General features: G+C 38.9%; 1 protein-coding gene across 1 annotated transcript in view; it reads left to right on the top strand.

Moving 5' to 3' along the window:
* The window catches only part of patj (PATJ crumbs cell polarity complex component), a 250,035-nt gene that overhangs the window by 37,633 nt on the left and 185,746 nt on the right, over window positions 1-26,656 (top strand). Inside the window, exons 4-10 of the mRNA XM_041278026.1 lie at window positions 795-1,109; window positions 5,379-5,421; window positions 6,071-6,272; window positions 7,632-7,730; window positions 15,732-15,803; window positions 18,058-18,235; window positions 20,405-20,515. Of these exons, the coding sequence (XP_041133960.1) occupies window positions 795-1,109; window positions 5,379-5,421; window positions 6,071-6,272; window positions 7,632-7,730; window positions 15,732-15,803; window positions 18,058-18,235; window positions 20,405-20,515 (1,020 nt within the window). The remainder of the gene's footprint in view (window positions 1-794; window positions 1,110-5,378; window positions 5,422-6,070; window positions 6,273-7,631; window positions 7,731-15,731; window positions 15,804-18,057; window positions 18,236-20,404; window positions 20,516-26,656) is intronic.

Genomic DNA, 26,656 nt, shown 5'->3' with positions numbered 1-26,656 from the left:
TGTGCGTCACTCTGCTTCCATGCTGGGTGTGAGTGGGACACCAGCAGGAGCTGTGACATTCTCAATGGAGTGTGCCACTATCCTTTGGGGAAGACAGGAACAGCTAATCCATAAATAATTAAAGGATCTGAAATGCCATTGCTTGCACAGCGTTATAATATGTAGCTAACATACTCAGTGTATTCCCAGATGCTAAATCAGGTAAGCTTTAAAACATATTAGGTGTTAGATTTACTGTGCAACCTCTCTTGTGCCTGTTGTGCTCCACTGCACCCGCTTGTGGTGAGGAACAGAAGCATCCCCACTGCCAGGGCTCTATAGTACTAAGCTGTAAAATTGTGATTAGAAGGCACCATCTGTTGTCAGGAAGAGCTGAGCCAAAGGTCAACTAACATGGTGATGTCCAATAATTAGGGTTTTGTTGTGATTATAAACAGTTAGCCATGGTGTTTTTGTTATGTTAAGCATTGTAAATGTTTATTTTCTAGATTTATTTACCTTTTCAATGTTTAACGTTATCTTTTTTTTAAAGCTAGACATTCTGTCTGAATATTCCACATTCAGATGGAACGTGTAGCTTCTTGATAGGTCGATGAAAGTTTTGAGGTTTCTAATAAATTTTTCAACCTTAACTTTGGGGCTTTCTCCAGGAGAAACAATTTCTCCGATACTGGTACCATTCTGGTGCTCTCAATTAAATTAATGGCTTCTGAGGAACTTCCTTCTAAGCAGTTCTGTGCTATGAAACACCCCAGTAAATGTTTTGTACAAACACAGCTACTTTCTCATTTTAGGGATTTGACGACGAATCCTTTTTTCAAGAGGAGTTTGTGGACGAGCCAGAGGTAGCCCCCAGAATTCCATTCACATTCCCCCAGACTCAAAACAGCAATGATAGCAGCTTGGAACTGCAGAAGATGAAGCCACTGGAAAGGGAGATGGTGGTGGATGAAGAATATGAGGGAGAGATGTCCGGGTTCGACTGTATACAGAAATACCTGCAGGAGGCATGGGCCCATGTGCAGCCGCTCCACAGCACCGATGACTGGGAGGAAGAGCTGGTGGATTCTTTTGACCCTCCTCCAACCTACAGCAGCTTTCACAGAGAGGTGGGAAAAGGGTCTCCTTGTGGAGATCTCAGGGGGGCCAATTCTGTGCATCTAAAAGTACCCCTTTGAAAGAGTCCAGTGAAGAGCAACCACACTAATCCTGTCTAGTGGAGATTGAGGGAATCTATTTAGCCTAGAAAAACAAAAGATAAGGGGTGACTGGATATTATTTTTTTCCTAAAAGTATTTCTTAAAATTAGCCAATACTTTAAACTCAGCACAGAAACCAGAGCGCCTCGTGTGCACGGTGCTCGGCACATAGCGCCTCAGTGTGCACAGTGCTTAGTGTACTCTGTGCACCAGTTGCGCTTGGCATGACCCTGACGTACAGGCATGTCTCTGACTTATATGCATATCTCTGACTTACATGCATGTCTCTGACGTACACGCATGTCTCTGACATACAGGCATGTCTCTGACTTACATGCATGTCTCTGACGTACACGCATGTCTCTGACATACAGGCATGTCTCTGGCTTACATGCATGTCTCTGACATACAGGCACGTCTCTGACTTACACGCATGTCTCTGACGTACAGGCATGTCTCTGATGTACAGGCTTGTCTCTGACTTACACACATGTCTCTGACTTACACGCATGTCTCTGACATACAGGCATGTCTCTGACTTACATGCATGTCTCTGACGTACAGGCACGTCTCTGACTTACACGCATGTCTCTGACATACAGGCCTGTCTCTGATGTACAGGCTTGTCTCTGACTTACACACATGTCTCTGACTTACACGTATGTCTCTGACTTACACGCATGCCTCTAACGTACAGGCAGGTCTCTGACTTACACGCATGTCTCTGACGTACAGGCATGTCTCTGATGTACAGGCTTGTCTCTGACTTACACGCATGTCTCTGACTTACACGCATGCCTCTAATGTACAGGCATGTCTCTGACTTACACGCATGTCTGACTTACACGCATGTCTCTGACTTGCACGCATGTCTGACGTACAGGCATGTCTCTGACTTACATGCATGTCTCTGACGTACAGGCATGTCTCTGACGTACAGGCATGTCTCTGACATACAGGCATGTCTCTGACTTACACGAATGTCCCTGACGTAAGACATGTCCTAGTGCTGAGCTGTTTCTCAATTTTATACCAGCAAAACATTTTTGGCTATCTCCTGTGGAGTAACTTCCCTTGCTGCTGTAACATGTTGTTGTATTGACTTGAAACTGAGTATACACAATAAAACCCTAGAGAATTTGTTGGGTAACCTTGAACCAAACTCCTATCAAATGTGCTGGATAAGAAACCATGTTACTGCGATTGCTCCAAAACAACTGAAGGGGTTTAAAGGTAGATATGATCCACCTAATACCTTAAGACTTTACTTGTATGCATGTTGTATGTATTGCTGATGATGACATTGATCTCTGGCGAGATATAGCTTCCATGTTCCCCTTCGGTCACTGCATATACAGTATAATTGAAACATGTTAAGTTTCTTATATATGCTATATTGTATGATGCATATATACTGTTGATCAAAGTGTTGGTATGGAAACTTCTCGTGCCCCATAGAGTTCAAAAACAGTTTTATCTTTCAAAAAAAAATAATTAAAAAAGATCATGTCACTTTTTAGTTTTCTGCTGTAAGTAGACAGCATCATTTGAGTCTTATTAACTCTCTCAGGCAAGATCAATTCCTGGTGGTGTCTGATAAAAATGAACCGTTTCAATGCCATATTGCTGAGATGGAGTCTATTCAAAGTTTTTGACAGCAGGTATTCAATTAAAACAAACAAGCATATTAAGGAATGTGCTAATTTTAAAAACAATAACAATTTGTATCAAAACCTCTGCATTCAGTGATTTAAAATCTGATCGGAAGCACACTTTCCTCTCTCTGGGCGTTGATAGTTTTACTGACGTATTGCCATTCTGAAGGCGTAAACTGACAATGAAAACATGTTGTGAAACTAGCAAATGCAACTGATTCGTCACAAGGACATGGCCTTTCTTTTCACCAAATTGAAGGCCTACCACTATGCACACTGGCATATGTATTTTTTTTGCCAAGTTTAAGTAGATCTTACATGTTATGTTGCCCAGGACTACAATCCCACCATTCACTGCGTAGATGACGCATTTCTGTTACTTTAAGTCCATGGGGATGCTTTGTTTTTGTTCACAAACAAACACGTCCATTTCTAGTGTGCAGCCCTTGGGACATTATTGCGATAACTGCAGAGTGTGTACCATGTACTTATCTTTATATATAAAAAAAGATAGCTCTTAAAGTTTAAATGTTTGGAAAATGACGTCTTTGTTTTAAATTGTACTGGTGGCCAGTAACACAAAAAGACTGCTGTAAATGTAAATGTCTTTTAAAGCTGGTTCCTCCATTTGTAATACAGGTGTAAATGTATTCTATCCGTGTTGCAATGTTTTTGTGGACACATCTACAAGCTTTACATATATTTTGGATTGTCAGATTTTTATTGCATGCAGTGTGTAATAAAGACAATTAAAACAGGTTTATAGTTGCATTTTAATCTAAAAAGGTGAAGGGCTAGATTCCCCTAGGCCTGTTTCTACTGAATGCAATAAAAGGCAGAATAATCTGATGAACAAATTCATTTTTCCCCATTTCCCCTTAAAACTTAATTACAAGTCTTTGGATGCACAGTATCAAAAGACAGCATTTGAGAATTTTTGAAAATGCACATATTCACTTTCTGTCTGGAAAAAGTAATCCAAAATACTGTGAACTGTAAATGTGTGTCATGTACCATATACTTCCCATTTCAGCAGAAATATGTGTGCCATTTAAAATGTTTACAAGCTCAAAAACATTAACCACAAGATAGAACTAACTAACAATGATAAACTTTTTATTAAAGCCAACATAAAAATGATCTGGATATAATCTATCAAACACTGAAAACAAATTCTACCAGCCGCTATTACTGTCACTAAAATTCAGTTGCACTTAATAAATACAATAGTCAAAGTATGAGCATTGTGATTGTTATTTCTGCTTACCGGAGCATTTATACTTCTAAAACATGTTGAAAGATATGTGCTTCATTGATTAGTATTCAATTATACCACAAGTTGAAAATTACCTTATGACCCTTAGTACCCCCGGGGGTCGCATACCTATGGTTGAAATCCCCAGCTGTAGGCAGGGTGTTATACACTTTGCCTTCCCCACTGCTTTGAAAGAATTCCTTTTAAATTTGTGTGCATTCTGAGGCCAAAGGAGATGTGCATGAAGAATATGGTCTTGCACTTGTTTTAATGGAAGGTGCTGTCTGTGCTGAGGTGCTTTCACACTTTGATCTAGCCTACATTGCATGTGTCTGTGGCAGGCAACAGAATAGAAGAGCACCTTAACACAGACTATTGGATTGTAGATTGCAGATGGAAACCGTAACACAGACTATTGGATTGTAGACTGCAGATGGAACCAGTTTTTATGTTGACAGTAGATTGAGTTTTACAGATTTTTTAAATGATGCAAATAGTAAAGAGATAGTTGTACAGTTTAACCTGCTTAAGTGTATAATGAGGGATTAACATCTTTTACCATTAGGTTCTCATGTGAGTACCAGCAGAAATGGTTTGATAACCACCAAAATTAGGGGTCGTTATCCAAGTCGCTGTCTAGCTCTACCTTCTCCTTCGACAGCTCAGACAATGGGATGTCAAGGACCAGGGGTGCAAATTTGGAGCTAGATTCTAGCGCCAGGGGACATCATATTAAATTCTGGCAGCAGTAGACATGTTTATTATATTATTATTGTTGTTGTTGCATCTTAAAAACAATATGGAAGTGTTTTTTTTGTTGGTGTGCATGTGTACCTGTGTTATATGAACCCCTCTGCATAACTTATTTTTCACCAGTATTTATAAAATCAGAGTATACACTGAAGCAGGTTGGTGATCTGTGATTGTACTGGCAACGCAGTGCATTATGCTGCAGCCTTTACTCTTTGTTCCCTTTTCAGTGCAGGAATGTATTGAAAGCGTCACTTTCCTGACACCGGGCCTGTTCGTGGTTACATCAGATCACAGTGCACAGACTCAGTTAACTGTATAAAAAGTGTCATTGCTATACAGTAAAACAGAGCTACATACTGATAGTATCACACTTAAACAGTGTGAATTTAATGGTGCAGCATTGGGAATGGCTTTGGATTTTGGAATGTAATACACTTAGACATGATGTACTCTAAATGATATACACTCAGTGTCGTCTGATGGCTAATTTAATTATTCATTTCTTTTTTAAATCAGAATGAAGATGTAAGAGTCATTTCTAAGCCCAGCCCTGAATTTGGTGAGTAGTGATTCCTGACAAGAACCTGCATGGGAGTTTTAGCTCCATTGTATTAAACTTAACATTTCTTTTTTTATGGCAAACCTGCTGACAAATACAGGTTCTGGTTTTGGGGTTTAACCCATATAAAACCTAATTTCTGCCTCATGAATAGAATAACTCTAAGTTCACCCAAAGATGGTTCTAGTTATTAACCTTATTAATCAGATCCCTTAATTAATGTTTATTATTAATCAATTCTTCTTTTTTTTTTTTTTTTAAGACAAGTAAAGGCATTTCCTTTTAAATAAGTGTATTGAAGTATATTCAGTTTAAAGCTTCAGATGTTTTATTTGTTAAAATTAGGATGACTGATTTATCTCAACTCTATATAAAACCTAGTTTATAAAAATCAAAATGTAACCTGATTTTACCCGAAAATGGTAGTAAAAAATAAAAATCCTCCTTTCAAACCACCGTTTAGTCATTTTAATAATATTTCATAATTTGGGAATCAGAGTGTTAAAAACATTGTGATATGTCTACACTATGAACTACTACAAATGCTAAACTGATTCTGTGTTATGTGAAATGCCTTGAGTCATGGGTCATTGTACTGTGATAATACACAAGCTACATTCTCAGTTTAAATTTTTCTTCTTTTTGGCAGGATATCGCATGGAGAATGACTCTGAGCACTCGGGGCTACTTGTGCAAAGTGCCGACCCTGAGGAGTGGCCAGGCACAGAGAGACAACTGGAGGAGGAGGAGGAGGAGGAAGAAGAAGGGGAGCCTGTTGATGCTGTGGACGAGGAGCCTGCCCAGCCTCAGGCCTTACAGGCTAGACATCTCACTAAGGACACCGTCACTGAGTGAGTCTGACAGTCATAGACTAAACAAATCACTGCCTTTTAACATAGACTCCAGTGGAGCTGTGTGATATCCCAGCGTGTTATATCTGATAGGTATAGGTCATAAAGAGAACGAGCTGGGCTGTTTTGTTTAAAGAATGGAACCGCTCTTGACTTGATTGCACATGAATCAGTCATGGTTTGATCATAATTCAAAATTCATCAAATACCAGAAGCATGTGCCCCACCCCTCAAAACAAACAAAAAAATGATGACATGCAACATGTGGTTATGCTGTATAACAATAGTCACACGGACACCAAATTCACCTTTAGGTTTAAATTACAACATGCTGTTTTCTCCTGAGATGGCAAACAAAAGCTAATGATAAGTACACTCTGAAACGAACTGGAACAGTATGCTGTAATAGCTTGGCACCTCAACCCATTGAACTGAATGGTGAGGCAAGGGTTGACAGTTGAACCCCACATTTCATCTTGCCGTTCAACTAAAAAGAAAGCGCTCGAGTCGTGAGGCAAGTATGTGTCTCTTTCTAATGTCAGTATATGTTCGACTCATCAGACGCAAGGAGGAGATGCATTATATTCCTCCCTGTTAATCAGTGCTCGTCCCCGAGTGTAATCACAAGTGCATGTCACCTGTGCTGGGAGTGTCGACATGGGGCTCCTCAGCACAAATCTAGGATCCGGAGCCACGTGCCTCCAAACCAGCTTTTAATACAAATTTAAATCACCAGGGCTGGAGTGAACCAACAGGATGTAAGTCCAAGTTTTAAAATCTGGTCGTAAACCCTAAGTGAGACGTTAATATGTCTGACTTATTTTTTTTCAATACGTCTGGTGCACCAACACACAATTAGCTCAGACGTAAAAACGGCCAATGCTAGTTGCCTCATAGATACATGTAACATATGCTAAATAAGCCAATGTGTCTTTATAGATGTAAGAGGCAGCGCCATCTAGTGATAAAGTTTCTGTCTGTTTTTTTGGCAATACACGTCTGTGCACTCGATGGTGCTGGCTGTTACTAATATAAAAACACTGTCTGAAACACTAGCCTGCATTACATGTGTCTCTGGCAGGCAACTAAAATGGAAGAGCAGCTCCTGAACTGTGAAAAGCACAGTACATAGTATTTGAGTATTGCGACCATTCAGAATGATTGCAAACATAGGAAAAGGAGCAGTCTATAACTTTTAAGAGAGTTAGAAAATGTAATTTGAAGCTAAGTAATGAACTAAGCAAAGACAACAATATAGAATTATAGAAAACACACATAACAAGACATGACACAGTTGCAAAATGATGCCTCAACAACTTTTCATGACGCTTAATTGAAACCCCTCTCCTGGTCTAATAGGTTACCTGGTTTGCCTGTCAAGGATGTGGACAAGCCCAGCCAGAGCCAGGTGGCGACTATAGCAGCTCATACTGCGGCGCAGATCAAAACTCCAGCCAGGTACGTGAATGGCTGTTTGGGGGGGGGGGGGTTCATTCTGGTCGTCTATCATAATTCAGAAAATCTTACTGTACCTAATGTACAGTATGGGGCCATCATGTCCCAGTAAATCTTACTGTACCTAATGTACAGTATAGTGCTGTAGCAAACATTTACTTAATTTAGTTATCTAGGGAATTACCTCTAACTACTAATTTTGTTTTAACTTGCATTGCAATTATTGCCCCCAAATGTAAATAGGAATATACACAATGGACTCTGTAGAGTAATATCCTTTGAGTTCAGATCCATCAATTTAACATCGATACAATATTAGGCCAGATTATTAATTAGTACAGTGCTTAGTAACAGAACAAAAACAAACTCAGACACTGGTTTAAAAATATAACAACATCAATATATTTATAACACAGACTGACAACACAAAATAGAGAATTCCTGAATACTAGTGGTCAAACTAGCTTAATGTGAGAATTGAAGGAGATTTAACAGTCAGGATTGCATCACACCTGGATTCATACCATACGCTTACATAACAGTAATGCTTTCATATAACCTTTGAATTTAGAGTATGTAATAACTTGGATTAATATATATTTCAACAAACATTATTTAGATAAGGAATCATATGCTTAATCTATGCGCCAATTGAAGTAAATGAAAAGTAGAGTTTATATTTAATAGTTACACAACAAGGTTCCCAGTGCTGCAGGCAGAATTTAGCACACCATTCTCCCCTATTGGGGAATCTAATTTTAAAGCACAGAATCTTGTCTTTTTTTTTTAAATCTTCCCAGTGTTTTAGATACTACTACTTCACCTGACAGGCTATCCCATGCATTTATAACTCTCTATGTAAAAAAGTGCTTCCTACTTTCTGTTCTAAACTTACTTCTCAAGTGCAGTGGTATCTTTTTTGTAGCAAGGTGCCGTAAACTGTGCACAGTATTCTAGGTGGGGTCTAACTAGGGCATTGTATTATCTTAGCATAACCTCTCTAGACTTGTATGCCGTTAATTTTATACTTATATTGCTTTCGAGCAACACATGGTCAGTATGTACTTTTAAGCATCACACCCATACGTGCCCTTGGTGATTTTATAAGCACATTTTTTTTTTTTTAAATGATCAAACTATCAACAAATTGTATAAAAAAGGAGGACATTTTCTTAACTCATTGACATCCCATTTACAAGTCCAGCTTCCTGAAGGGATGCCCCACCTCTTCACATTGCATCATATTGAACCCTGGTCCTCACTGGATTGTAAAATATGTTGCTTGCTGGCAACATCATGCATTGAAACTTAAATGTTGTCCTCCAGGGGAGAGATTTTGATAGTTAAATGTTGTTGCCTTAAGGAATGTGGTGGGCCTTACATAATGTGTGCCTTTTTCATTTAGGAAAATATGAGATATACAAAATGATAGCAATACCGTTAGATTTACTAGAATCATTGTACCGCAGGAGTGAGGTTTAAGATGAAGTTGATGTGATCATCTATGTATTGACATAAATATTGTGAAAAAATGAATCCCACACTAACATGGGAAGATCCACACAATTAGAGTGTCGCTCATTAGGTTTCAGTGTGGGACTCGGATTCAGGCACTAAGGCTTTAACCTAGCAGGCTGGCTCAGTCACACATGAGTTTATTGGAGTCTCTGCTTAGCACTTGTGTTTTAATTAGGTTTTAACATCTGGGGCGTCCAAGCAGTATTTCATTTTAAATAATTCCCTGCAGCTATAACAAAAATTAGTATCTAAGAAATGACTGAAATAAACATTTTAAACCAAATTGTGTTCCGCACTACAAGCGTCCAGTGGAACAATAACAGTTGTGTGTTATTAGGTGAGCTGAAGCTTCACTGATTTGTGCAAGTGCCTGAAGAGGTGCCCAGTTGGGGATCATTAAGCCACAGGCAAGCATGGCAGTGCCTTTTCTGAAGCCAATCACTGGGACAAGCAGGAGGCTCACCCCAACCAGGGAAGCTGGGTTAGATGGATTGATGGATGGCATCTCACTTGAGAAAGTTCTTAATAAAATGGCATATCAACTCAGCATGCATTGAACTGACAATTTTTTAATAAAAATGCCCCCCCCCGGTAAATCACAGTATAACTTGTAACAAGAATCTATGCATGCTACAGTGGCTCTCAAAAGTATTCACCCCCCTTGGACTTTTCCACATTTAATTGTGTTACAACATGGAATCAAAATGGATTTAATTAGGTGTTTTTGACACTGATCAACACAAAAAAATGTCCATAATGTCAAAGTGAAAAATAAAATCTACAAATTGTTCTAAATTAATTACAAATATAAAACAGAAAATAATTGATTGCATCAGTGTTCACCCCCTTTGCTATGATACACCTCTGGTGCAACCAATTGTCTTTAGAAGTCACATAATTAGTTGAGTGGAGTCCACCTGTGTGCAGTTAAGGTGGAATAAGGTTCTTCAAAAGCACTAATCAGGGGTAGGATATAAAAACATTTCCAAGGCATTGAATATCCCTGGAGCACAGTAAAGTCCATTATTAAGAAATGGAGAGAATATGGCATAACTGAGTATCCGGGCGAGAAGGGCACTAGTCAGGGAGGCCACCAAGAGGCTTATGGCAACTATAAAGGAGTTACAGTCTTCGACGGCTGAGCTGGGAGACACTATGCATTCGGCAACAATAGCCTGGGTTCTTCACAAAATTGGCCTTTATGGGAGAGTGGCAAAAAGAAAGTCATTGTTGAAAAAAACTCACATCAATTCTCGGCTAGAGTTTGCTATAAGGCATGTGGGAGACTCTGAGACCAAGTGGAAGAAGATTCTATGGTCTGATGAGACCAAAATAGATCTTTTTGGCCTCAACGCTAAGCGCTATGTTTGAGGCAAGCCTAACACTGCACATCATCCTGAGAACACCTTCCCTATGTCCCATGGTGGTGGCAGCATCATGCTATGGGGATGCTTCTCTGTGTCAGGGCCTGGAAAGCTTGTGAAGATAGAGGGCAAAATGGATGCAGCAAAGTACAGAGAAATCCTGGAGGAAAATCTGCTGAAATCTGCAAGAGACCTGGGACTTGGGAGAAGATTCATCTTCCAGCAGGACAATGATCCCAAACATACAGTCCACTCTGGAGTGGCTTAAAAACAAAAAGGTCAATGTCGTGGAGTGGCCCAGTCAAAGCCCTGACCTCAATCCAATTGAGAATATGTGGAAAGAGTTGAAAATTGCTGTTTACCAAAGGTCCCCAGCCAACTTGACGGAGCTTGTAGAGACTTATCCAAATAGACTCATGGCTGTAATTGCTGCCAAAGATGCCTCTACCAAACATTGACTCAAGGGGGTGAATCCTTATGCAATCAATTATTTTCTGTTTTATATTTGTAATTAATTTAAAAGAATTTGTAGCTTTTATTTTTCAATTTGACATGATGGCCTTTTTTTGTGTTGATCAGTGGCAAAAACTCCTAATTAAATCAATTTTGGTTCCATGTTGTAACATAATAAAATGTGGAAAAGTCCAAGGGGGGTGAATACTTTTGAGAGCCACTGTATATTGCTTCTTAGATACAAGATGTGCACAGTGCTACAGTAATAGCATACAGATATTGACTGGAATTGAGGATCATAGTGGAAAACTGTTGAAAAAGAAACATCCAGTATACAGTGTATTGGGGACGTAAGGGGAACGGTTGAAAACACTTAAAGGTGAATACTGCAGAAGGCAATAATGTTTTGACAGTTAAGTACGGAGTGACGTTAAAGAGCATTGTTGAATGCTGACTGTTGAAGACTACTGTCTGGTTGTGAGTAATCGCACAAACTATTTTTCGATATATGACACTGTTAACCAATAGGGTTCCTTGTTGAATAATATGGTGTTGAGGCTATGTAAAGGATGAAATCACAGGGGGTGTGATATTTCAGTATCTTTTGTAGTTGAGACACCTGCACGTATGTTAGATTTTAAAGTTTGCACAGCTTATCCAATTGTGATGATACTGTTAAAGGCATCCTTTAATGCAGCTTATGAAGAGTCTGTGGCTACAAGGAGGCCGTGGACTTTCAGTATGTCAGTCTGGGAGAATTTGAGTTCTTTTGTTTGCAGCTTCCTTGTTGTTTTCCACAGCCTGTCCACAATGATGTAGTCAAGGCATTCAAAAATTTACCAAAGAAAGGAAGACATTTGGCTCATAATGTACATCAGTTTCTGGAACTGATATAATACCAAAATGAGGTTAAGTTGTGTCTTCAGGGATTCCGTTGATTCAGCATCAGCAGTCGCCCATTTCATACACTTCGCTATACTGTCTACTTATTACTGTTCATCGATACAGAAAATATATTGTGCATGTATTCATAACCCCACAAAAAAGCAATTTTTTAAAAGTTTGAGTTTTGTTTTAATGTCAATGTAATTGATACCATATTTGAGCAAAACCCTTTTTCTGAAGACGCGACTTGTCAATAGTTTGGATTTTTGCAGAGTTTGAATGTAATGGGTCAGCTTAGACTGCAGTAGTGCTGAGTTCAAGGGAAGAAAGCAGCAGCAGCAAGGAAGGAAAACCATGCTGCCATGCATTGGCATTTCAACCTAGTGAATTGAATCCAACGGGCTGTACACAAACCCAAGCCATACGCTTCTAACATGAACGTCTTACCATTCAGCTGAAGAGCAAGCTGTGCAGTTGAGAGGCAAGTATGTTTATCTTAGGCTGATACCTGTATTTATAACCCATCAGCGGTGAGGAAGAAATCCATTGCAATGTTTAAAAGGGTGATGGCTGGACTTGAACCAGCGACCACAAGCGAAAGTCTCTAACTAATACGAAAAAAACGCCGGGCTTGTCTGCATTCGTGGTTACAGAGCTTTTAACCTCATCTCACTGAGCGGGGTCAGAATCCATAAGCTTGAAGGGCTTATATACCAGTGTGTTTTTAAGCTGTTTCCTAGAGATGTTTTGATCTTCAGAGGTGATTCACCCATTGCTTTGCAGTAAGACAATTCTTATCATGTAAACTTGTTCAGTCAAGCTGTTTTATTAAAAAAAGTGTGAATTTTGTCTGATTGATCAATACTACATGATTTTTGTCTGATTGATCAGTACTACGTGAATTTTATCTGATTTGATCAGCACTACTATGGCTACCAAAATTGAGACATTTTCTGACATTTTGCAGAGGGCCTATGAGGTTTAACTGCTTATTATGCCATCTTCTCTCCAGAAGGAGAACTCTCCAGTTACCAAATTATATTGCAAAGCCTTAATAATTTTCCGTTCTTCCACTACTGGGATGTAATTTGAAATATCTTCTATTATCAAAAGACTGCAGATCCACTGCATTATCTTATGTTACCATGGATGTATTCCTTTGAGCTGCACCCCTCCCTGGCTGGCATTTTGTTTTGGATGAGTGCAGTGCTTAATTTGTGCAGGGGCTCTAACCTCTGGGCGTGTAGAGTCATAGTGCTGGTACCTGTAGTTAAAAATCTCATAAAATGTTTTCTTTTTAAATTCTCAACACAGTTGTAACAAGTCTGCAAGTTCTTGCGTGCTCTAAAGAGAGACCGTCTTACATTATGATTTCAGTTTGAGTGCCTTTAAGTGAAATGACACTGGCTGCAACTCTGTAATCATTTTATATACACAAATAAGCTTACTTGATTTGAAAAATGTCATGCACGATACAAGCAACTTCTTACACTACTTGGTTTGATTAAATGAGTAGAACACAATAAAATATGATAGTTGAACATTAATTTTAACAAAGAACAATGACAGCTTTTTAATGGAAAAAAATATTGTAGCCTACTTCAATAGAAACATTAGCCTGCTATATTGTATTAAACCAAAACAATAAAAATAATAATGATCTGGTTCTCTCTTGTCTTATTAAATGAATATAATTTCATTAATATAGAATAAAAACATACTAAGATAGCAACTACCTAGCTTAAGTTTAATTCATCGTTTTTGTAATCTACCAGTGGCTTCATTTGCATACACATCACTGATAATAGTGCAGACCGTGGGTCAAACAAAGTTCGTGTTGGGGTGCGTTTTTTTCTTTTCTTTTTTTTTTTTTTTAATCAATGTCATTGTTCTGGAGTCATCTGAATGCCTTTTAATGTGTTTGTTTTTTTTAAACCATAAGAAAACACGTATGCAGGCACTTTTTTTAAAAATTATATGTCCTGCGATTGCCTTTAAATACAATACTCTTTCAAATAAATGTGTTATGATTTTGAATGAAGGATGGTGTTATTGTCATTAATTATGCCATGGCATCTCTTTCTTTATACATTAAGCACTGGATGAGTGGAACATCTAGTTCCACCCTGTGTTACAGAATGTCAGCACTGATGAGAATTAGAAGTCTGTTACAGCCTAATCAGGCAAAGGCAGCTTATTATTCACAGCCATGATGAACAGTGAGATTTGTCTCCTGAGGTGCCCCGCTACACTTTTTCTTTCATATTTCCACAGAGCAGTGTTTTACACACTGCCTTTTTTCATGTAACTTTTCAAAAAGGGGGGACATGACTTGGAGTTTTTAAAATCTTAAAAGGAGTTTACATAGTTACCTCTAACCAACATATTAAGTGCAACACAGAAACCCGGAGCATATGGTGGAAATTAAGTGGAGCTAGACTTTGATATGGAATGGGCTACCAAGTCATGTTGTTGAGGCAGAATCACTTGGATCCTTTAATTAACAGATCACCCCAAAACAAATGATGCTCAGGTGTGCAAACCCCAAGGTGCAAATTTGAGAACAATCATCTGCTAGAAATCAGACATGCTTGGATGGACCTCCTCTCGTTCATATGTTTTTATATGTTCCAAAACAATCAGGATTATGTTGAAAAATATATTGCTGTTAATATATATATACACCACTGACATGGGCATAAAAATATCATAAAAATATCCAGTGGGGATTGCTGTGGGCGACTGCACCGCAATGCTACAGAGTGGAGCTGAATATACTCAGGAGAGCATCCGCTCTGCAGGAACTACAGCTATGCAACCCTAAAACTGCAAGTGGTGTTTGTGAAAGCAATGATTGCATTTAGTCCTTCTGTCCTATCAGTCTGATAGATATATTTGAATTTTCTACTGAATTTGCCAGGTGAATTTATTTACGTTGCTTGCAAACAGTGATGGTGTGTGCTGGGAACGAATGGAGATTAGAAGCGATGAACAGAATATTTAATCACACAGCAACTTTGTGATATCAATTAAGAAGCTCTAAAAGTATGATTATAACTTATATGGTTATTTCATTCGTTTTTGTTTTCAGTAAACTCAAGATTAAATTACGTATTTTTCAATAATGCAGTTTTAGAAATGTATGTCTACAGAGCTTTACTTAAAGTAGTAAAGAGAAATAAGTATTTATGTTTACCATGCTGATATCATTTATTCCTTATAGAATACAATCCTTATTTGTTAAAAGAATTTGGTCTGCCATAGCTGCAGATGGATTTGTGTGGGGGAGATGTTTACCAGTTGGACTTGTGTGGGGTGGTGTTTACTCTGCAACCGAACTCTCCTCCAATTTCTTATTCTTACTATGATTGGCTGCAAAAACAACAGGGCTAACCAGTGATTGGGTAATGTTTTGTTGGGTGGGTTGCACAGGTTTCCTAGTAACTATAATATTATTTGTGTAATAGAAAATAAAAAAAAGGATTTGTCTTTAATATCTCAGAGTCATGGAGCCCAAATGTTAGAGTCCAAATCACACAAGGTCAAGTCTGAGTTGAGTCCGAGTCTTTTGCAGCCGTGACTCGAGTCCGAGTCCCGGACTCGAGTCCTACAACTCTGATAAATATGTAGCATATGCTCAGTAAATGTACCAGCAACCACCAGGCTAGACAGTATTACTGCATGTACAATAGGAAGAGCTTTAAGTTCTAGTAAAGAATGGACTGGTAAGTTCTCCCATAAAGCGTATAAAGCACTGGTTTTAAGCATTGCTGTTTCTTTCTAGTGAACTGCCTGAGAGAGAAGAAGGTGAAGGAGAGGAGACTCCAGCCTTTAGCCATTGGGGACCTGCAAGAAGGTAAGATAAGGGGGTAGAGCTCAAAATCATCCCTGCAGAGAAGTCTTACTGGAATAGGGCCTTTCTTTCGGGAATTCAGGAGCACAGCTTGGCTTCAGCCGGCCGTGAGTGATTAGGTGAACAGATACATTGAGCGAGTGTAAGCCGTAGCACTCAAGACACTGTCTCCAGCAGATAAACATTTCTTACAATCTGCTTTTGAACACAGCTAGCAATCAGTTCAAAATACAGATGACATTGCTGATCCTGAACCTGGCCCTTTATAGCTACTTGGAGTGTACGAGGAGATACGTTTTCCAAGTGGAGGATATCCAAAAGGTTGTTATATTAGCGAAGGACAGTTATCTTCAAGTATACTCGATGTACCCTCTGTTATATCTGTTTTATTTTATCTGTGTGAAAGTGAGTGCAACATGCTGAGGACATTCTTTAGCACATGTTATTAAGAGTATCAGTGACTGCAGGCAATCTTGGATTTATTCAGTTGATCCAAACAGTCGTTAAGTATAGCCTCTGTGATAATTAATCACTAGACTAGCACTAGCACTGAGTGTACCTCGTATCTTCTGGAGTTATGCAGCATAATAGGATTCTCCTTTTAAAATGCTCCAAAGCACCCATTCCTTTAAAATCGTATGTTACTTTTTTTTTTTCTTTTTTCTTATACACAATTAAACTAATTAAGTATTATTGAAGAAGATTTTGTTTTATGTCCGCTGTAGTGCACTGATAGTGTAAGGATTATTTCCCAAATTGTCAAACAGGTAGCACGGCAATAACAATCCATGATGTGGTACGGAACAGAAAAGCCAGAGCACTTTTTTTTTTTTTTATGTATCGCTCTTCCTGCAGTGATTTAGAGGACAGATCTCAAACGCCAATGCACTAGAGAGGACATTTTGAAGAGAGCTTTAAAACAGACTTTATAAGAAGTTATAAGTGTAAAAAGTTGTCAAGATGTTAACAATGAAAAGAAAAATTACAAGTATGTTATTTAAACAGTTGTAGCAACACGTGGGGATGTATACGCTGTATTTTTCAGAACACCGCTACTTGGCCAATGCACACCAGAAATGAACTGACTGAATAAAAAAATAGAAGTCTCTATACAGAATGAAGATATTGTTTGCAGTGTGCAGTAGTTCATTTAAATCAATACGTTAATTTATTTATTTGCTCTGGTGTGCATTGGCCCTAACCTCAGAGTTTTTATTTATTCATAGCCTGTTGTAGCCTGTTTGCCATTAAACATCCTCAGCTAAACCTGCATGTCAGGCTTGTCTGAGCCGCTGGATAAAGTGTTTAACAATGTAAAAGATTTGAATGAATCACTTGACAGGTACTGTGTCCCGGTCATGTAAGCTGTGGTGCATCAGTGATTTCACAGTGGCCAATTAGGACCTACTCTCAAATAGACACTCTTATCCAATAACTGTCCAGATAAAGAGACATTTGAGAAAATAAGCACCCGGGTGCCATTCTGAGCGTATATGGTATCTCCTGAAATGCACCAGTTGAGGGATTGGTCATTCTCTCCTGCCTGCCATTGTTATCCTAGTTTGTGGGTAGCCTGGGATTTTTAATGTATATGAACGTGAATACTATACAGTGCATAACAGAATGCCACCACCTAACATAGCAAATAATTTATTATGCAAGAAAGTGAATTTCTGTGAGTTCCTATTCAACCCTTAGTTACCCGTTATTGTGAGTTTCAACCATGTCTGATGGCTTAACCAATCAAAGCCGTAAATGGTGAGAGATGTGCAGCCAATTGGAATAGAGGAATTTAGTACTTACAAAGTAAAACATTATGCATTACAACAGATTTGGATTGATAGTTCTATTTGTGTATTGACAGCAATGGCGGTCAGTCCTGGCATTGACTTGTGTATTGACAGCAATGGCAGTCAGTCCTGGCATTGTCTTGTGTATTGACAGCAATGGGGGACAGTCCTGGCATTGTCTTGTGTATTGACAGCAATGGCGGACAGTCCTGGCATTGTCTTGTGTATTGATGGTAATAGCGGTCAGTCCTGGCATTGTCTTGTGTATTGACAGCAATGGTTGGAAAGTCCTGGCATTGTCTTGTGTATTAACAGCAGTGGTGGTCAGTCATGGCATTGTCTTGTGTATTGACAGCAATAACGTTCAGTCCTATCATTGTCTTGTGTATTGACAGCAATGGCTGGACAGTCCTGGCATTGTTGTTTCAACAAAGCTGTGCTGACAGGCAGCTGTTTTTTCTCCTCAGAGTGGAGGTCTGGCATGAGCTCTCAGAGTCTCTTGGAATCAGTATTGTCGGGGGCAGGGCCGTGATCAAAAGGCTGAAGAACGGGGAGGAGCTGAAGGGCATCTTTATCAAACAGGTCCTGGACGACAGTCCCGCTGGCAGGACCGGAGCACTCAAAACAGGAGACAAGATACTCGAGGTACACGTCCTCCAATTCTTACAAATTTCATCTGCTTTGGTGTTGGCCTTTGTCTTCTACTGTCCAGTAGCTTGTGAATGCAGCAAAGGAAAACTGACTTTAAATTGGCAAAATTGCACAAAAAGGCATTAGACACACATGGGGGAATAAGAATGTGGCAATATTTCTGCAAATACAGTAGAACCTATTATACCATATCTGACTGAATTTATTCCAGGGGTCCATCGGATATGTGAAAATATTGCAGCTCAGAGAGTTCTTATACTACATTGTGTTTGCTTTATTAACATTGGGGCATTATAAATTAACAAATACAAGCACAGCAGGTTTGTCTGAAACACTAAAGTACAGTAATCCACTGCCCCTGGGTCTCCATCAATGCCCTTTTTCTAGGGTCTGTTTTTTTATCTGCAATTGAATCTATTCTGTCCTGCCAATAGCTGAATTGATTGTTTTAGACACATAATGAAATGTGCATTGGTCAGTATCCATCTATACCGTTAAGTTGATAGCAGCATTTGTAAATGAGTCCATCGGTTAAGGGTATTGTATTTTACAGGATCAGATATGACAGGCTCTGTATTAATACAGGGTATGGTATCTTACAGGATCAGATATGACAGGCGCTGTATTAATACAGGGTATGGTATCTTACAGGATCAGATATGACAGTCTCTGTATTAATACAGGGTATGGTATCTTATAGGATCAGATATGACAGTCTCTGTATTAATACAGGGTATGGTATCTTATAGGATCAGATATGACAGTCTCTGTATTAATACAGGGTATGGTATCTTACAGGATCAGATATGACAGACGCTGTATTAATACAGGGTATGGTATCTTACAGATAGCAAGGTTCTACTGTATACCCTGTGGTAATTCCATTAAAGGTGAAGCTTTCCTAGTTTTAGCATTTCAAGTTTGGCCATCCCTAGTAGGTAAGTTTCCCATCTTATATATCCTTGTACTTTGAAAAACAAGTACTTCAGTGGTCTTCATACTGTGTGCTTCCCTGATGTGCATGCAAACCCTGACCAGTTAGAAAATGAAGAATAACCAGGTATTTTTTTTCATTTTGAGGTAGATGATCATAACACAACTGTATAATTTTTTAATTAGCAATTTGTACAATATCTTATTGTAATCCAATACAAGCTTGAAATGTAACTCGAGTAAACTGTCTGGGATCTATTGTCACTGGTCACTAGGAGTGTTACTTCAGCATGCAGTGATCCTCAATGATGATTCCTCCCCTTTGCCAGCAGGGGTCACTGTTTGAGCGAGTTAAGGATATCAGAGGACTAGAAAAACAAACAGAGCATAAATAACACTTGACTCAGGAGAGCCCTGGAACAGCGTGGACTGTCAGCTAGATGAAAGGGTAGTTAGGGCTTCAAGTACCTTGGTTTTGAATGATGATTAGGTTGTCAATAGTTACTACTGTGGAAAATGTTATTAAAAATATGCAGCCATAGATGGTGGTCAATAAAATAAGGAAAGTCTTGTAACTGCCTGTCAGTAAGGCATACATCTTTATCATGGCTGTCTGGTGAAAACTCTCGAGAGTGGATACTATGATGCCTGATTATGAAATGATGAGTTCCCAAGCAGTAGCTTTAAAATGTTTTAGTTTGGGTCACTATAGAATTTGACATGCACAAAATGTCTGTTATAGTAATCTAAAGAGTAGCAGCTCTACCTTTGACTCGGTATTACAGGAGTGCTAACCAAGGCTTCAACTAATGCTATTTTCTTTAGCACATCACAGTCTCAATTCTTATTCTTCAGTTTGGGCTGGGCAGCTTTTTAAAATGCTCCTGGTACCTCATCACTCAGTGTAGTTGTAACTCACTCCATCCCATACCATCCAATGGCAGAGGTACCACAATGCAGCACTTTAGCATTGCCTTTGGATGAAAAAAACATAAAAGGGATTCCAATAATAATGTTAATAAAGCCAATAATGCATGGATTTTGAATAATTGTTCAGCACTCACTGCTGCTTGTCACCTCTCAACATCAATCGGAACATAAATCATTTGGTGTTTGTAGGTACAGTGGTGCTGAGATATTTAAATGATCCCCTTTGGTGTTGAGTTTGTACTTGTATTAATGCTTTTTGCTTGAAGAAGTTTAACAGCATCGTCTTCTGTTTTTGGCTAGGTTTCTGGAGTAGACTTACAGAATGCAAGCCATGGGGATGCTGTGCAGGCCATTAAAAACGGGGGGAATCCTGTCATCTTCGTGGTTCAGAGCTTGTCTTCTGCCCCCAGGGTAAGCAAAGATGCCTTTTCAGAGGTTTCACAGAACCCATTTGTGCTGGTCCTGGACTGTTATTACCTCACATTAGGTGTAAGGGTAATCAGTTATGGATAGTCTAACTGAAATATGTCTCTCTTCTTGGTTTGCACCAATCGCCTTTAATTTCTTATTTACTGCAAAAGAGCATCTAGCACAAATGATATGCATACCTGCATACAGATATGAATTTATATATACAAACATACATACACTACCAACACAAGTAATTGAAACAGTAAATGATTTATAGAATGACTGGGGATGGATATGATGCACTTGCCACTAATATCTACAGAAGTGCTTGGTCTGGACACTGTATACTTCAGCACAAGCTAAGAGTTAGTTAAGAAGAATTATTTGAAGAAGTATTTGAATTTGGGGTTGTAACAGGGTGGTGTTACATACATGGGTTGTGACTGAATAATAGTGAATCAGACAGAGCAGTTGGCGTTGACATGGCGCACAGGCGTGCAGATTTAATAACACTGGCCCCAAAGCTAGGGCACCAATAATGGTAATGCTAGCACCGGATTTAATTAAGAAAAGAAAACAAAGCTAAGAATAAAAGTTTGCCACACAAAGTATGTGGCAGAGTATAAGAGTTCCGTAGTAGTTATCCTGCGGAGCGGACGCTCTCAGTCCTGTGGCCCTGTTGTGGCAGTGCAGGTGCTCCAGGTTGTAGTGCTGGCTTGGTAGCTGGTAGTGGTCAGCAGTACTTTATATTTAAGTACGCTCTCAAGTGTCATGCATTGTTCCCAAGACACCCACATTGTCAGATATCTTACCACAAAAATAGCAGTTACTTTAACATTTTGGAATTTTTGATGTTACCTCCAAACTGAAAGCTTCTGTAAATGCTCAAATTTGAAAACAATAGTATTTGGTTCCTTAAGGATATTTCTGTGTGTTGCACATTGTTGGTCACTGTAATTTTTGCATAATGAAAGTATATTGTATATACAGTAGTGAAAGATAATGTCTGCATTTCTGGTGCCGAGCCACAGTAAAGTCAGTTCTTTATTTTAAGATGCATCCCTCACACTGCTAAACCATTATTGGGAGAGCTCTGTGGAGATTATAGTGGAAAATGGAAGGAGAACTGGTCATGTGATCGACTTGCACAGGAGGGATATAAGAGTTTAAACAAGGATTTAGTAATTATTTAACTAATAGCTTCAGGAAATGTACCATAAATGTCCTGCAGATTGGTGAAACACAGTATGTAATGCATCTGTCCTCTTCACATCAAAGAATTGCTTAGCACTGTGTGTCTATAGATGGGTCACACTGAAAGATGTAATCACATGGATGAGTTGCTTAGCACTGTGTGTCTATAGATGGGTCACACTGAGAGATGATGTAATCACATGGAGGTGTTGCTTAGGACTGTGCCTGTAGATAGGTCACTGTGGCAAAGTTGCCCGCCCCTGTGTGTATTTCAGTGTTATATGTTGCGTGTTGTGTGTTAATGTTGGTGTATAGTCATTGGTACACGGCATATAAATGGGTCTGTGGAACACAAGTTGTTTGAAATGTATGTTTGTATTTAGGCACGAGGATTGCACAGCACTTCACATGCAGGTAAAATGTAATAATATGCGAGCTAGGGGAATTGCACTTTATTAATTCGCGTGCAGTTGTACCGCGACTCCAATTGAATGATTGATAAGCAATTGAGTCTTGGTACAGCTGCATAAAAGCAGCATGTTTTCACTCACTCGGGGTTGTGTGTTCAGTGAGTGGAGAATGGAATTGGAGGTGTAGGTAATAATCATAGTAATAGTTCAAATATCAAATATGTCTGTGTAGTCCGTTTTGTTTGTCTCTATTTTGGCGAAAGTACCGTGTCCTGTGTTTTGTTTGTCTTACAACCTTTTATTTTCTGTCTGTTCATTATTAAATGCTGAGCGAAACCAATCGCTCAGCTCCATCCAACTCTACCTCTCTGTTGTTTATTTCCTGGTTCCTGTTTCTGGTCTCACGTCACCCAGTACAGCCGTCTTCGTGACACGTGGTGTCATTGTGGGATTACTAGTGCCACCTAGACGCAGACCAGAGCAGGAACAGCAGTTTTTGGGGAAACAAAAAAAAATTTGGATTACAAAAAAATAAATAAATAAAATGTGATGGAAGGAAGATAGAGGTGAAGGACAGGGAGGACTGTATGTATTTCAATGTTATATGTTGCGTGTTGTGTGTTAATGTTGGTGTATAGTCATTGGCACACGAGATATAAATGGGTCTGTGTAACACGAGTGTTTAAAATGTATATTTGTATTTAGGCACGAGGATTGCACAGCACTTCACGTGCAGGTAAAATGTAATAATATTCGAGCACAGAGAATTGCACTTTATTAATTCACATGCAGTTGTACAGCGACTCCAATTGAATTATTGATTAGCAATCAAGTCTCGGTACAGCTGCATAAAAGCAGCATGTTTTTGGGGTTGTGTTTTCGGTGAGTGGAGAACGGGATTAGAGACGGAGGTAATAGTCATAGTAATAGTTAAAATATCAGCTCGCCGTGTTTGTAGTCCATTTTGTTTGTCTCTATTTTGGCGAAAGTACCGTGTCCTGTGTTTTGTTTGTCTTTACAACCTTTTATTTTCTTTCTGTTCATTATTAAATGCTGAGCAAAATAATTGCTCAGCTCCACCCAACTCCACCAATCAGTTGTTTATTTTCTGGTTCCTGTTTCTGGTCTGATGTCACCCACTACAGCCGTCTTCATGACAGTCACACTAGAGAAGATGTAATCTCATGGAGGCGTTGCTTAGCATTGTGTCTATAGATGTGTAACACTTGTAATTTATAAGTATGCCACCTTCTATGACATTGAGTATAAAACTTGACTAGGTCCGAAATAAGAGGAATGGTAATTCTTAAACACTAGCTTAATAATCACTCAATAAGTTACAAATGTATATTGTAATAGCCGGCAAATTTATTTTTACAGTTTATATTCCTCACAAGGAAAAATAGAAAACAGAAAATGATTCAGCAATTTACATCGGTTGCAACCTCATTAGCATATGTAAATGCTAAAAAAAATTAAAAAATAAAATAAATAAAAAATAATCCTAGGCTGGTTCTCTGTTAATTCAATAGTTCTCTTTAGTTAAACAGTTCTACCCAAGTAGTTTTATTTTTCTCTCTCAAGTCATGAGTTGAATGTTCTTATCCTCTCAGTAGAATGTCTGCAGCTCATCAGGAGGATTCAGTAGATCATCTCAGTCTTCTGAGTCGAAAAGCAGCACAAAAAAAAAACCTGCACACAGCAGTTTGAAATATAATGAACCTTTCTACATTCCATTTAGTTTCACTTCTAAATCTTAGTTTCACCTTTCTCTATATATCTAACAATGAAATATACCTCCATAATAAACACAATTTTATGAAATTAAACTTATACTTTCACATTTTTTAATGTATTTCTTTTGTTTTAAGAGAAAACAAAAGTAACTTGGCTTTGTTTTTTTTTTTCTCAGCACCATTTTATGCAACAGAAATAAGCCATAAATAATACTATCAAACTACAAAAAATAATGTAGAACACACAATTACAACTTATTTTCCTCCTTTTACTCTCCATGCTAATCTTAATCAACAAATAATCAAGTTTTTGTTATGCTTTCTTTATATTTGCTTTAAAGAAAAATAAATCTTTAACATTGCAAAAGATTTGTATTCGCCTTGCATCACTTTTTACCCATAGAAATAAACATTCAAATCAAATTAAATATCACATTAATATAATCCTTTACCCTCAGATTTTTATTTTTTATTTTTTATTATTATTTACTTAACTAAACAATTCAAAATATTCTCGTTTCAAACGCAGTTACATTTTCTTTAGTTCCATTGTAACTGCTGTAGTATTAAACAAAAAAAAAATACATTTCATTAATTCACCAGAGTTTTCAGGAAAAAGAGTATCACAAAGTAAAAATACACTCCTGCAGGTTGTCTCACGTCTTCCAGAAACAAATAAAACTTTCATTTAGCGAGTTTAAAGAAGAAAATAAATGATTTTATCAACTCTTAATTTCAAAATATTTCTCAGTTCAAAACATCACGTCTGACCGTTTTGCTTCAGTATCACAAAATGGAGGTTTGAGAATCTCACCCTCTAGCGGTCATTATTATTCACAACATACAAATGCACATTTTAACTTTTTCACCACCCACCTGTAACCAAAATGAAATTTATGTGGGCTACAGGTGGGTCTCACTGAGAGAAGATGTAATCATATTGAGGCATTGCTTAGCACTGTGTCTATAGATGGGTGTAGCAAAGTGGGTAAGTGTGTGCAAGTGAATTTGTGCCTATAGATGGGTCACTGAGAGAAGATCAAATCACCTTGAGGCATTGCTTAGCACTGTCTATAGATGGGTGTAGCAAAGTGGGTAAGTGTGTGCAAGTGAATGCAGTGCAGTACTGCAGAAGAAACAGACAGACAACGATATCCAGGTGCAAGGGTGTTTTAATGATTTTGTTTTCCAAAGCCTGATGGCATAACAAACAGTAAACAATAATAATGAAAAGTAATACAGCAGCGTGTATTACTTTACTTATAATCTGTGGGTTTGACCCGCAACCAATAGTCCTGTTCTTTATACACCCACACATAACACAAAAAATACATACACGAGTCCTTTAGTGAGTGAATTAGTGCTCCCGGGAAAAATAATCCGCATTTTGGTGGTCTTTCCCCGCAAGGTGTACCATGTGGTACATAAAGGGCTGCAATGCCAGATACCACCGAGTTATTTGTGGATTGCTGTCCTTCATTGTGCTTAACCACTTGAGTGGGGCGTGGTCAGTGATGAGATCAAATGAATGTCCCAGCAGGTACTATCTTAAAGAGTGAGTAGCCCATTAAATGGCTGAACACTCCTTTTCGTCCATGGAGTAGTTGTGCTCCTGAGGGAGCATTTTTTTTAACTGATGTATAAGTTGGGGTCTTCTACTCCATCTACCGTTTGGGACAAGACTGCACCCAAACCGACACCCGACTAATCAGTGTAGAAGATGAATCTCTTAGTGATGTCTGGAGTAATGAGAGCACGGGGCCTGGCAGAGTCTCAATATCAAACACTCCCCCTGACATTCTACTGACCAGTTATTTAAGTTTGGTGCGCTCTTTCTGGTGAGGTCAACTAAGGGATTGACCACTGTGGCATACTCAGGGATGAAATATTTCGTAATAACCGGCTAATCCCAGTAGAGACCTCACCTGAACCTTGGTTTTGGTGATTGTTGCATCCACCAAGCCTGGAGCTTGGCGACAACAGGTTTCACCCTTCCATTCGCCTTTATAAATCCCAAATATTGAGTCTCTGTTTTGGCAAATGCACATTTTCTCAAGTTAGCTGTCAGCCGGGCTGCTTTTAGAGCCTGAAGAACGACCATGATCCTAGCTATATGTGCTAACCACATGGAGCTGTAAATAACCACATATGCTGCCCCGCATATTCCCGATGTGGAATTAAAACATGGTCCAGCAGTGTCCGAAAGGCAGTGGCCGCACCATGAAGCCCAAACTGCCATAAAGCCCCTTGGTGTTGAAAATACGGTTTTCTCTCTAGAATTGCAGGTTAAGGGGATCTGCCAGTATCCTTTCATCAGGTCCAGAGTGGAGATAAACCTAGCAGTTCCCAGTCTATCTAGAAGCTCGTCGACCTGAGGCATGAGGTTTGCATTGACGTTGGCAATAACGTTTACCTTATAGAAATCAATGCAGAAGTGGTTGGTGCCTTCCTTTTTTGGCCACTATCTCAATTGGACTGCACCACTCGCTCCTGGAAGGAGCATACCTCATACCTCTTTACAAATGCCACTTCAACGACTTTCTGGGATCCAGTAAGGTCGCCCCATGACACCTGGGGAAGAAATGGTATATTCAACAATGTTAGTTCTACCAGGCCCATCAGAAAAAACATAATTTAACTCCTCAATTAACTTATGCAGCTCACGACTGCTGATTAGGAAATAACTGTTCCCCCATCGAAATGTCTTTTGTGCTAGAGGTCTCTGGACCAGGGCCTAAATCATCCTCTACTTCGCCTGGAGCTATAAATAAGGCCTCCCTTGCCTGCCAGGACTTTAATAG

This window comes from Polyodon spathula, chromosome 18 (genome assembly GCF_017654505.1).
Source record: "Polyodon spathula isolate WHYD16114869_AA chromosome 18, ASM1765450v1, whole genome shotgun sequence".
Lineage (NCBI taxonomy): Eukaryota > Metazoa > Chordata > Actinopteri > Acipenseriformes > Polyodontidae > Polyodon > Polyodon spathula.
Note: the sequence above shows the minus strand (reverse complement) of the source record. Positions and strands in the feature narration are given on the sequence as shown.